At 38.6% G+C, this 14476-nt stretch overlaps 1 protein-coding gene across 2 annotated transcripts in view; it reads left to right on the top strand.

The window, feature by feature from the left end:
• The window catches only part of HHAT (hedgehog acyltransferase), a 141462-nt gene that overhangs the window by 57397 nt on the left and 69589 nt on the right, over positions 1-14476 (top strand). For both annotated transcript variants that reach the window (XM_079297852.1, XM_079297853.1), the window contains exon 10: positions 13756-13957. In XM_079297852.1, the coding sequence (XP_079153978.1) occupies positions 13756-13957 (202 nt within the window). The remainder of the gene's footprint in view (positions 1-13755; positions 13958-14476) is intronic.

The following is a 14476-nucleotide window of genomic DNA, read 5'->3' on the forward strand; positions in this document are numbered from 1 at the left end:
AAAACATGCAAGGGTCCAGGCAAAGCATTTATGTGAATACATATAGAAAAAGAAGTATAAACACACAATTACCCAATGCTTTTTTCTCTTGAAATAGCAGTTAACTGTAACATGATCTCTGTAACTGTGAAAGGTCAAAAAATCATTCTGATTCTTCTTTCCTCACATTTTGAAAAGATTTCTTTTGCAAATTTTAGGGGTAGAGCAGAAGATGCTTGGTGCAAAAGGTATTTGGAAATGAAAACAAGTACACAATGCAGTTCTTTATCCATCTGAAACTGATGGACAAAAAGTCTTGCTGACAATAAAAGAAAATATGGTCTGGCTTTTTCTTCTAGGAGCAAATAAACTCATCTTAGTTCTCACTGTACAGGATATAATGGAAACTGAGACAATCATAGAATTGCCAGATGGCCACAAGAAGAGGTTGCAGTGGGCTGCTGTTGTGGGACTAGAAGATATTTAGTTTGTAGAAAAAGGTGAGAAACAAGAGAATGCAGCTTAGCATTGCTTATGGGCAAATGTGTGAGCAAGTAACAAAGAGAAAGCATCATTTTATATCATCAATTTTGCACTGATTCTCACTGAACATTAATAAACAGTACTATAGTGATAGATCATCATTATCAATCCCTGAAGTAGTGCAGTCAAGCAAAACATTTGCATTGTAAACAGAAAATGTTCCAGGATGTCGTCAACATGCTTGACCCCACATAATTACATTTGGCTTTTTGGTGTTCATGGATTCTATGCATATGGCTCTGCTCTGCCACTGTATGAGCTCATAACTGAGAATTGTGAGGTTTAGGTAAGAGGTAGGGGAGAATGGGAGACTACTCCTTAAACTGGCTGAGCATTTCTAGTCTGCTTCAGAACAAAGAGTCAAATCACTGGTGAGGGTACACCTGAAATTCAGGTACCTTTTCATTGCTGCTTAGCTTTTGGTCTCAGCCAGGAGCTGATGGATGCTGTTCCTCCACATCCTTTTTGCTGAAGTAACCTGTCATGGAACGGGAAGGTGCCTCATGGAGGCAGAGATCTGATGCAGTGTGAAGGCAGAAAGTGTTGGGTAATGCTCTGCTTGCAGCTCTCAAAATTGAGTGATGCCCCTGTGGGTGATGCCTTGTGACCAGGAAAAGCCATTTTTCAGTGAAGGACCACTCTCTGCAAGATGGTGGAAAATCAATAGCAGAGAGCAGTGGCTGCCTACTGCCTTCCAGTTGAGGCTGGAGTCAAGGACAAATGTTCCACCTCCATCCAGTATCACCCATGGTTTGGGGTGCAAAGCCTTGGGTTTCTTTTTAGTGTGGTGGGACATTGCCTGTTTGTGCATTCACTTTTTTTGTCATCTTCACTGCCTCATGGCAAAACTGCAGTAGGATGGAGGGATTTTGTACTGTCTGATTCTCTCCCAGGTGTGGAGCTTTCAGCCCAGGAAGGTACTTGCATCCCGTTGGTGAGGGGTAGCAGTTATTGAATATTGAAGCAGTTTAAATGCTTTGTTCAATATTTGGTGAATAAAACAGTTTAAAAGCTAATCCATCGCTATCTTACCATGACATTCTTTAGATTGCTGATTAGATTTTAACTTAGAGATTTGGTTTTTTTCTTGAGGCTTTTCAGGACAAATAAGCCAATTTGGTGTGGATGATTCTATTTAACTCTTTGACCTACATTACCTCTTTGAATGCTCTTTCTTAGCTGGTTGGCCCTCAGTCCTAAGGATGAGGTAAGCACAAGCTACTATTTCATAGTGTGTTCCCAGGTACCACCAGGAATTTGCTGAGCAGTTCCCAAGCTGGATGAAATTGTCTTGTTCTTGTTGGTAATCCCCACTTTTGAAGAAAAAAAAGGAGTTTGTTTGCTTTTTACAGTCTGTTGAAATCTCAGGAAGCAGAAAACATGAAAAACAAGGACTGGTGACCCAATCTGTAAACCAGATGCTTCCTTGAATACCTTTCAGAGACTTTCATCAAGGCACACTGGCTAGAATGCTGCTGACATCCTTAATGGTCCTTAACCTGTTTTCTGTCTTTTCTGGACTACATTTGTACTTAACAGTTAAAACTAGTTTTGTTGATTCACCCTCTTGGGGCTTTTCATGAGGATCAATGCAAAATCATTATTTCATCAACCATTACTTGTTCTTTCTAACAAAAAGACTACATTTAGACAACTGGAGAGATAGACAGCTTGGTGTTGTAGCAGGATAAGAAGATTTATGGTACATTTTCTATTTTCCTTAACTGATGATTAACTTAACTTTCCTTAACTGATGATTTTTCCCTGGCACTTTTACCATTCCCTTTTCCTTGAATATGCACCTGGTTTTTGTCCCATTTTTTAAACTGTTTTTATCCCATCCTTACATATATATTTAAATTTCTGGCTGTAACTACATTTCTTTTTCAAGTTCTACCTTTGCATTGGAATGATTTCTTGCTATATGTTTAAAACTTATTGGGTTTTTTTAGCTCTTGCCCCTGTTGCTACTGACTTCACAGGAATTGTCATTTTCCACTTAAGTTTTTATCTGGAGTGAACCCTGTTCCTGGTGGTTGTTAGGGGAGTATGTCTATTCTTTCTTTGTAAGCAAGAGAAAAGGAGATCATTGTCATTTAAGGGTGCTGCTTCATCAGAAGCAAATATTTTGCTTCACTTTGCTTAATTAAATTTATATTAATTCTCACTTATATAACAATTAGGCAACATTGATTTGGGCTGATAAATGTGCATTATACTCTGCATCAGAGGTGATTTAACTCTGCTGATGTTTGAAGGATTTTTGACATAGGCTGAGGAGTGTAAAGAAGTTCTTTATTGTGGAAGGTGCTGTATAATCTTCAGTGATCCCAGCTTTACCTAGACATCTCAATGCCTTGGCTGTACTTTATAAATAGTCATTTCCCAGAACTGCAAAGTGCATTTTCTAAGAAATGTGAGCTCAAGAGAGGTGAGTGACTTACTCAGTTTGGAATAATGTCAAGAATCTAACTCTTCAAACTTTGTGCTCATGCAGTTTGAAGGAATATGTAATGCTATGCTTTCCTTAAGCAGGTACTTTGATATTTGTCAGGTTTCCTGCCATATTTATGCAACATCTCCTCTGTATTTCTGCTTTTCCTTAATTATATGCCCTTATTTCAGAGATCCATTGAAATACATTTTGTTGATTTTGTTTTATAATTTGAAGATTATAATACTTACAGTCTTCACTGACTTTGGGACTTTGAACATTATTTTGGTCACACACAAATTTGTATTTCTGATGTACCCAAGTGAAAGTCTTCTGACATCTTGATTTCTGTTTGTCTACAGAACTATACAGCCCAGTGAAGCAAAGGTATTTCACAGTTTGGTAAAACTGCTGTGTGGTCTGTGGATAATAACAATGCCCTTTGACACGCATGTGTACAGAGGGATATAAAAATGCAAAAGAATCATCAAACTCTCCACAAAGGAGTCTGCAAAGATTAAACAGTCTTTCTGTTACCTAGCAAATTTTAGAGGGCTATTCAACTTTATCACCTTGTCTCCAAGCAAAAATGGTTTAATAAGGAAAATAAATAGGTTCTGTTGTAGTGACTGCATTTTGTGCACTCCTTTGACAGAGGCATGCTGGAAAAGGTAGCTGTTAAGTGCATGGTGATGAGTGTATTTTAAACATCTGAATTCACACATGCAGAAGAATCCACATTTTTTCTGATGTACCTGGCATACTAAGATTAGCAGAATGGCTAAATAGCTTATGCTTACACCTATGGAATTTAAATCAGCTTTCTAAGAGAAGGGATAAAACACAGTACTTCATTCTTGGCATGGTCAAAGCAACAAATGACACATTTTTAACAGATTTCCACTAACTGTACCACAAACAGTTTGATATTTGCAGTCACATGCAGAGGAAGAACTGTTACTTGTTGCTTCAGCTGTAGTTGAAAACTACTTTAAAATGCACTGTTGTGAATGTAGTCTTATGAAGAGAGGGAAGAGATTTGTTGCAAAGGGTTTATTTGTGTGGGAGCTGAATTTTGAGCCCCCTGATATAGACATAGTCCAGATTATAAACTTTCTAACACAATTTGAAGTATTAGAGAGCAGGCATTTTTTATGGCATCACTGGACACATTTGGAGGATGTTTCCTCTGATCAAATGTGTTGTGAAACTTTACAACAGTATTTAATCCATTGTGATCATACACATTCATTGCAATAGCTAATACATAAACATCCCTTTTCCTAGAACTCATTTACATGCCTCTGCCTGTTACTGGAAGTCCTTTTATGGTCCTAAAGGTTCATCTAAAGGAGTCTAAAGTGGTCATATTTACTAAAGCCCCTAGTTTTCTAAATGGCCTTGCCTTGAACTTCTCTGAGGGCATGCACTGTTGTTTCTTGTTATATAACTTTGCCACAAAAACCACTCAGGTTCCTCATTATCTATTTATCCACTGCTTCCAACTGCCTTTAACATCCTGTGTGTCTACTTTTAGAGTCTTTATCCTAATTTTCCAGCCTTTAGTTTTAGTCTAGTTTTCTAGCCTTTCTAGTCTTTAAGCTCTATTTTGCAACTTCAAGGGAACTGGAAGTTTCTATCCTCTGTGCTGTCTGTCAAGTTCCACTTTTCTTGAGACTGTCTCTTTCAGACAAATCTGAGTGCTTCATTTTCCAGCACAAACTGTTACATCTATAACATTGAATCATAATACAAGCAAGTACATGTACTACAATGATTACAGTGATTGCCATGAGTGCATTTTATAACAGTCTCCAATTTGGTAGCCATGAAGTAAGCCAGTTCCACCAAGAAGAATGTTCCTCTTTCTGCTAGTCTTCTACTGCTCTTTCTATCAGGATGATTCCTGTCTGTTGAGCTTTAAACCCATCACTGATGTAAGTGCAACACTTCTGTCCTAAAATAGCACACGTTCCTCCCTAGCTAGCAGGCAGATAATCTAAGGCTATGCAGTTAGGTACAGCCACCTCCATGTTTGTTGGAGCTCATAGGATGTGCTGTTTGATATTTTAATAGTATTATCACTTTTTCGAATAATCTATTTAGTTTGTTGATATAAAGTCCATAGTGCAAGGCAGCATGCATGGGGCATAGAGTGAACGTGCAGTGTTTTACCTAAAGATAGAAGGTAGTTATTGAGGTCGTGCCCCACCTTTAACATGCAGATCCCTTGGGATGTAAGGAGTTTCATAAGGCTGACCATAAAGCAGCTCGTAGGGACTTAGTTTTTCTGTGCCCTTAGGCTGGATCCTAATTCTCAACAAGGCAATTGGAAGCGTTTGTACTCAAGTGAATGAGGTTTCTTGACAGATTTTGCTGAGTTGCAGCTTAATAGTGTAATTCATGCTTTCTGCTTTTCTGCTAGCTTGTGGTCAGTAGGGAGTATGTAATTCCCACTGAATTCCCAGGGCCTTGCTAACTTGTTCCACTATTTTTGCTGTAAAATGAGACCCTCTGTCTGATGACATTCCTAAAGAACTCCAAAGCATGGAGTTATTTGATTTAAGAACATTTTTACTTCTTTTGCCGTGTTGGTGTAACAGGGAACCACTTCAGGTCACCCAGAAAAGCTATCCAGTAAGACCAAAAGATATTTATAGCTCTCTTCATATGTGGAAATTCTGTAAAGTCAATTTGCCCGAAATCTCCTGGGGAATTACTAGATTTGATAGGGCCTATTACCACTTTGTTTTCAGTATTGGGATGATTTCTTTTATATGTGCCACACTTTTGAGTCTTTGAATATAAAATTTAAGTCATTTTGGAGCTAATCACTGTCTTAAGTGTTTTAAAGACTTTTGTGCACTCCGGTGTGTAAACTGATGCTCTCTATCTACTATTTCTCTCATAATTTTCTTGAGAACTATTACTTGTCCAGGAGGGGTGACTGCTTATCCACTGGGGCAAAATCAAGCTTCTAATGCTTCAATTAACTCTCAGCCTTTTGCACTATATTCTGGCTTAATATCTGGTAGATTAACCTCTTGTTGCGGAACCAAAATGTCGATGCCTTTTTCTGCAGCCTCTTTAGCCACCCTTTCCCCAAAGTGTGGAATCATTTTCACACTTTGGCCATTTCCACATTTTATTTGTCAGGTGTGTTCTACAGTGCCTAGTTGCAATTTCAGCTGGTTTTTGTACTGCTTACAGTAAGTGTAATGTTTTCCTGATGTACCTTTTGCTGATAACAAACATTTCTCCTTCCAGATTGTCCTGTGAGCTTGCACTACACCAAAAGCATACCTAGCATCCATTCAGATGTTTTCTTCCAGTGCCTGTATTAAAGTAACCAGCCTTCTGTGCTGAAACATCTGACTTTAGAGCTTTAGATTCACTTACCTTGCTCAAGGTAGTAATCATGTATTCTGACCTGTGTTTTCTGTTGCAAACAAAGCTACTTCCATCCCAGTATAGTTTTCAGTCTGGACCCTATATTGGGATATCCTTCAAATCTGGTTATCTGGAATAAACTTCAGTCTTTTGTAGGCAATCATCTTCTGAAAATTCTCTCTACTTCAGTGGCTGACAGAAACATAGCAGGATTAACAATAGAGGTGCATTTGAGGGTAATGGTACCTTCTTTTATTCTAATTTGCTAGCTAGTCTTTAAGCTCTTTTGCAACTTCAAGGGAACTGAAAATTTCTCTGTGTTGTCTGTCACATCCAGTGTGAGAGCTGGGAGAAGTAAAGAAAATAAGTGGGGAAAAAATAATTATTTCATTCATGGTGTTGCTTATGCATTTTGTCTAATAATTGTTTAGGGCACAACGAACAATTCCTGGTGCAGAAAGCTGGACTGGAATATCCACATCTCTCTGAGTAATGCCCTAGCCACAGACTTGTTTTTTTTTTGCATATTCACTCTTTGAATCTCATTTTCTTTTCTGCCTGGTGGCAGCCTGGTAACAGACAGCTGGAACACTCCTCTGAGAGACAAGATATGTTGGTCTCCCTGGCAAAGAGCCTGACCTCTACCATTTTATAAGCAGAGAGTGACAGTGCTATTAATAAATCCCTCTTCTAGCTGCATTTTCAAGGGAGTATATAGCCTGCTTGTTGTGCTGCTGAGCCTAGATATCATCAGCACATGGTAGGTGTATTGTGAATATCAGCAGTGAATTGGGCCCCTGAGAGGAGTTGGGTTCAGGATAGTTTCAGGGAGTTCTGCAGGCTCCTTATGGGAGGAGGCAGGAGTGCCTCCTTCCCAGCTCCATCTGCCAGCTGGGGACAGAGCCCTCTCCCACCCAGAAGCTGAGCTGAAGGCACTTAACTCTAGGTTGTTTTGGCAATAACATCTGGGCTTCTACTGTCATCAAAATATTTGGGGTGCTGGTTTGAACTTAATTCTATAACCAGTCTTTTGGCTCTTTGGTCACTGGAAGCTCTCCCATTTTCATTCTGATCACAGGCAGCTGACTGGTAGCTTTCCATTTGACTGCAAACAGGTGGTGATAGGCAGGGTTTCTTTCTTTCCTAGATACAGCTGGAAGAAAACCAAACACAGCAGTCCATCAGTAATGAAACTTTTTCCATTAGAATGAAATATTATGATTTAGATTAAAATTTCATTTGAAATAAATGAGTCTCTGAAAACATGAGCTTCCTTGGAAGAGTGAATTCAAAATGATTTATTCAGTATTCTGCAGTTATCTGCCCTTTGACATATGGATTCAACTCATAACATTTTTTTGTGTTGAATGCAAGGGAAGAGAAATACTTTAAACACTTCTTGGTTTTTTAGTAGGAAACTTCATACTCAGTCTTTGCTGGAAAACATGCCAACAATTGTGAAGTGAATGAGAATTCAGGTCATATTTGTAAAGCTGAGTGTTCTTGCATATGAATATTCTCATTAATGCTTTGTAAACCAAATGGACTTAATTTCTCATTAAACATTTTTGTGGTAATGCAGCAAGACTTGCCTGCAGCCAACATCAGCTTAAATATTTTAAAGGGTCTGCATTTGTCAAGGTCTCTAAAAATCAGGTTAAGCTGGTGAGGTGAGAGAGTCTTACAGAGCTTAAAAAGCTTTGCCAGCAGCCAGCAAAATTGTTAGACTGTGAGAAATGGAGTTTCACAGAACAAGACTTAGTCTCCTAATGGAAACTTTGCAAAATGGTATTCCAAATATCTCTGGTTATTTCTTTATTTGAGGTGCAAATATAAGTGGCTTAGCCTTCAAAGTCATGTTTATGGGAGATGTTTCTGTGATTTAAAACAGATTTATTCCTGTAGGATCCAGTCTTGCAAAGACTTACAGATGTGCTTTGTTTAGGCACTCTGCATAGCTCCATTCAAGTCAGTGACAGCATGAAGTGACAAAACAGGAATCATGAGAACTTACCCACAGCTAAGAATTTGCAGAACTGCACCTGACATCTTTTTATTATGCAGTAGAAAAAAAGGCAGTGGTTTAAGGCCATGAAGAGAATATTAAAAATTAATTAATTAAGGAAGCCCAGCACCTGCATAATGCTTCCTGGACAATATTTTTTTACACATGTCCACAAATAAACACTCTCACTGTACAGAGCATCAAGTGATTTCTATTGTCAGGATGCAAGATGGAAGATTGCATTATTACTTTTAAAATTTTTGCTGTGTTGTCTCTGTAATTGCTCAATTCAAAACAGTATGATAGTCACACAGCTAACCCTTGAATACTTTGAAACTTACAGAGACACTGGAATTTTGAACATCAAATATTCCCTGAAATAAAACACAAAATCCTCATATATTAATTGTATTTACTTTGCCATTACAAGCAAATTAACTTTTCTTTTTTTTTTTTTTTTTAATTTCATCTCATTATGGATTAGACATTTCAAGACCAATGCTTAGGAGAGGAGAAGAAATAATGGATAGCATGCATCTTGCTTTATGATCTTACTTCAGGAAGAAATTCAGGCACATGTTGAAGAAAGGCCCTTTACAGAGTAGCAAACAGGTGCTTTACTTGCACTTACTTCAAGATTTAAGTATGTTTAAAATTACATGCATGTACAAGTAAAAGCAGTATGTGGAGGTCTCAAGGAACCCTCCTGAATGATTCTTAACTGATTACAAATGCTCCTCTTAGAGGTTTTCTGAAGTTACCAGAATAAAAACTTGGTAATGTAGAGTCACTAAAAGAAAAGAAACTGTGTATTTTTCAAGGGAATGGTTGTCAGATCTCTTATGATTGTTCTGGAGATTACTACTTCAAGAAAGCTAACAAAATGGTTATTGGATTTAAAAGGTATTCTCTGTAAGTAAATGTCACTTTTAAATACTTCAGCTATTATGTTTGTGTTTGCATTACTGTGGGGATTTAAATGGTACCATTTGCATATATTATCCAATTCTCTAATGTTCACTGAGTGAGTTAAAATTAAGATAAGTTGTGCAAATGAAACAGCTTGCTGGCTGTAGATAAGGTCATTTAAACTGCTGTACCTGGACTAAATGTAATGCACATGGGGGAAGACATATACACACACACGGCTTTGTTTGTGAAAGTAGCAAGTTTAATCACTTGTAAGTTTTCGTTTGAAATCAAAACAGAAATAGAAATATAGAAAACACAGAAATAAGATTGACATCTTTGCCTTGAGAGGGGAAGGCTAGGAATGTATGTTTAGTCATGTCAGGTCTGGGTGTGTGCATGCAAATAATTTCCACTCTATGACATTCTCTCAATATTTGTATTTATGTGCTTCAAACACACCCCAGATGTTTTGAGATTTTAATGACATGGAGTTATCTTCCCCTTCTCTCCATGTCATGTGCATAATGCTTTCTTCTAAGAGCTTGAAATACTTTTCCTTGTCCTTAAGGGAGGTTGGCCCATTGACCACCAAGTAACTGCTGAGTTTTCTTTTTCTCTATGTGAGTTGAGATAAATTTGTTGCATATTGGTGCCATATTTTTCAGCTTTTCTGCCTTTCTTACACATGTAGAATAAATGTGTCATCTGTTTAAGAGCTGTTAAGAAACTCTACTACAAGGGTGTTCCTTTGAGTTGTGTTAGGCTGCTGTGAGTACCCATGGTTACTTTTATGTACTAATAGTGCCTGAACTGGGGATTTTGAACTTCTGTGTGGATTTTCTGTGATTAGAAATGGGAATCATCTTAAAAGCTGCGTGGAAGCTTAAAATGAGATATTTATGTAATGCTGTTCTACTTATGGTGCAGCTGATCAGCATGTTCTACAGCAACCTCTCCATTTGTGTAAACCCTGAGCACAGTACAGGGTTTACAGACCAAAGGGACTGCAGGGATGGATTGCAGGTAGATGGAAGTATTTGGAAGAAGAAGAGAAGTCAGGAAATATGCAGATATAAAAGACATCGATTTGTCTTAGCCATTACCCCTAAAACTCTTTTCCTGCCTTCTTCCTTCTCTCCTCACAGATTTTCTTAGCAAACTGGAGAGCAGAACAACTTTCTGAATACACTGTAAGAAGTTCTTTTCCTTCCCCATCTCATGGGAAGGGTGAATGAGGGGCTGTGTGGGGTGTAGCTGCTGGACAAGGTTAAACCACAGCAAATTGTTAGTTACAAAGTGCATGTTGTTTTGTAGATGATAATACAGAACTAATATATTTCTTCTGTCAGCCGGCTTAATAATGCTTTTCATGGGGTTATTTCCCCTCACATTTAAGGGTTTTTTGTAATCAAATGGGTACATGTAAATACATAGGGGAAGTATAGAGAAATTAGATTCTAAACTACCAGGTTGCTCTTAAATAAGCAAAATGCATCTTTGCAGCAATGAGAGTTCTGTCATGGTTCTTTTGCAAGACAATTTTGGTTATCAGAGTGTTTTGGTAATCTGAGAGCACAGAGTGCCTGGTTTTAAGGCAGGCTCTGCCCCTGGCTGCACACTGAGTTGCCTATTGCTTGTGTGCAGGCCTGGCAGGGCAGCAGTGTATGCACATGTACATCACATGGATATGATGTGTGTGGATGATAAGGAAGCAAATACTTTTTTCCCCGATGTATTTTGTGATGTATTAATGAGATGTCTCATGAGATTTTTCTGTGTGAAAAATGCAGGAACTTACAGAATTGCTCTTCACACTGGCCAAGAGAAATTACTCTCAACATTTATCAGACCTTTATAACCACTTTAAAACTGCCAGTGGGAATGCCCTGACAGGGGAAGGCAAGACCACAAGATCTGATCCTTGTGGCAAGGAATGGCAGCCAGCTGCCTGTCCATTTCCTTATGGCACTAGCAAGGAAGGAGAGAAGCATTGCTTTCTGCTTTCCATTTCTCCTCTGGCAGGGAGGCAGACTCTTCACAGTACTGGAGGGGAAGGTCAAAGTGAAAATTTTGTTACTCCTTTTGGCTTCTGTCCTTCTTCAAAGAAGTCTTCACACAGTGGATTTTCAGTTGTACATTTGCCATCAGCCTCACCAGGAGCTAAAACTTCACTAACTTTTAACATTAATCAGAATTAAGTGTTGCTGCTCAATTATTAAGCTGCTGTTGTTAAACACTAGAAATCAGAAAATAGTCTGTTTTTCTCTGCACAGTAAGCTGAAAGCCCTTCAGGCCAAGTGAGCTGCAATTGGAAACAAATGAGTTGATGCTGTTGAGCTCTTCCTGGCAATGCCATTGCTTGTAGAGGCTGCCTGTGCTGGCAAGGTGGCTGGAGCCTACACAAGTGTCAGTGCAGAAACCTTAAGACAGCCCTGCAGTAAAAGCTCCCTTTTGTGCCATGGATTTAACCCAGGGCTCTATGGGGTCAATGGGAAGGTTTCTTTGGGAACTGAAGTCAGATTTGACATGTGTCTTTTTGACAGTGCCTGGGTTACTTTGAAATGCTGTGCTTCAGAGATGAGCTCTGTAGGTTGGAGCATGGTGCTAACAGGGCCAAGGTTGTGGGTTTGAGCTCCTACAGGCCATTCAGTAATTGGATGTGGTGGCTGTTATTGGTCCCAGATGATTCTGTGAATTGACAGACATGACTCAGGTGGCATTTAAATCCCTAAATGTGCAACAGAGACTGCTGAGCATGGCAGGGCTGGCAGTGTCCTGCTTTGGGCTGCTCTGGATGCAGCTCTGTGAAACAAGGCACTGCCATGCCTTGGAGGGGAGCTGGTATTGGAATGGGTCCTTCTTAAAAAAGAAACCAATCAGCCTTTAAAAGGGAGAGGAAAGGTGTTGGGAAAGTCTGTCCTAAGAGTACTGAGCTGCTTAGCCTCTCATGCCTGTAATCCTTTGTGCAGAAGGAATTTGCTGAAGCAGCAGAGTCTGTGGCTCTGCTCTCTATGCTCTGTGCCACAGCCCTGCAGGAAAATCACTGCTTGCAGACTGCTAAGATAAACCTCTCTGCCATTAGATTAATTGATTGCAATTGCAAGTGTCTGTTACTGCCTCACTGTTCAAACATAGGAAGGGGGGAGGGAAGAAAAGGACAACATAAATAGAAACTATTGATCTTAATTTCTATTTATTTTCATATGCTTCATGAAAAAGCACACCTATACTGAAAAGCATGTAATCAGATGTTCCCTGTAGCAGATTGAAGTAAAAGGTGTATTGATGTTATGCTAAAAGATAATTTGGAGCATTTGACACTTGTTTTTTAATGACTTTTTTGTTTACCCTTTAATTATGTTCATCACTGATTTTACTCCATTATTTGTTTTCTTATTTCCTAAGATTAGAAATAAAGGAATATGTTAATTTCCCATTTTAATTTTTGAAAAAATATTAATCTCTGAATATGAAAACTAATAACCAGAGATAAAAATTTCACTGGGAAAAAAAAATCCTTGAATTATCTTAGCAATTAGGAATAGTCTCAAATATGAGTAGAGAGTGTCTTGGCAAAGGAATGACAGCTGAGGAGAGCTGTCACTGGTGGTTCTCAGATACCACATCTCCTTGCTGGTACTCATGAGCTGAGTGGTGACTCCTCTGCCTGATGGGCTTCTTCAAAGTATTGACAGAAATATGCAACTCTTTCAGACAATGTCTGGCCAGTGGTCATGCCTTAATCAGAAAGTTATGGGAGTAGAGTAGCTCTTCAGGCTGGAAGTGAAATGACACACAAAATAGTGTCAGCTTTAAGAATCCCATTGCTTCTGGCATTTTTTCCAAAGGAGCACTGCTCTCTGGACACTTATAAGCATCAATTAATGACTAAGGTTATGGCTCTGGGTTCAGTTTAAATGCACAATATAACTGCATGCAGAGTGCTTCATATGGGTTTCCAGGTTTTTTTTGGTATGACTACTCCAAAGGTCATCAGACTGACATGATCCTGAGAGCACAATAGAAGAGCCAGATAGGAAATATTTACAGTTCACATAATTTTTAATGAAATATTTAAAAATAAAGAAATTGCAACCTTTTAGCAATAAAGTATGTTTACATGCATCTACATTCCTGACATAAGGGAAACTGTCTATGAGTTGTGACTGTATATGAGTAATTTCTGTAGTTGACTTAGAACAATTTAAGTTTAAAAAGTCTGAATGTTTGCTATTTACAGTTTTGAAAATACAGTTTGCCTAAAGCAGAGTTACCAGGACCACAAAATAGTCCTTTTTTCAAGTGGTACATATTTATGTAATATTCCATGAAGTGGTCTACAGCTTTGCAGAAAATAGGACAAGCTCTGTAAATAGAGCATGTCAGGTAGTGTTTATGCTACAAATTGTCACATTTGTTCTGTGGTGGATGTTTTTCTGAGATTTCTCTGAAATCTCTTAACAGCATTGCTTATTTGTCATTTCACCTACAGGTACATTTATGTTCCAATGGGAGGATCTCAGTCCAGTTTGCTTGGAACACTATTATCTACAGCCCTCACTTTTGCCTTTGTAAGCTACTGGCATGGAGGACAGAGTTACTTGTGGTACTGGGGCACACTTAATTGGCTTGGAGTAATTGTGGAAAATGGCACCAAGAGGATACTTTCAATTTCACTTATTCAAGATTTAATTGTAAGTTGAATCTCTCTACATTTCATATTCTTGCTTCCTGGCTCCATGCTGAAGTTTCTGGTTACTAGTTGGTTTTAATCAAGATTAGAAGTCATGAATAACAGAGTTAGCATTCCCAACTAACTGCCCACCCTCCAGGATCTGAGGTAATGATTTGTTCACATCACCAGAATTTTGCAAAGTAGCAGCAAAGCAGATGGTGAAATATGCATGGTCTTAAAAGCTTCCTCTGCAGTCCTAGAGTAAGCAAATGCTTGTCACGTTGTATATGGGGGAACAGAAGCCAGTTTTAACATTTGTATTCTGATTTCACTCAGGATGGCCTTAAAATATTCATCTTCACTAAAATTAGGAGTGTATATTTCTAACCATGTGTTTCCTGGACAAATGTGTGTGTAGCAGCTGCTTGCATCTGGGAACAAGCTTACACTGAGAAAACTTATGCCACTAAAGAGCCAAGTAAAGAAAACATTATTTTGCCTTGAAATCCTCTGATATTTTCATTTTTCTTATACTTTT

Source organism: Erithacus rubecula (genome assembly GCF_903797595.1).
Source record: "Erithacus rubecula genome assembly, chromosome: 2".
Lineage (NCBI taxonomy): Eukaryota > Metazoa > Chordata > Aves > Passeriformes > Muscicapidae > Erithacus > Erithacus rubecula.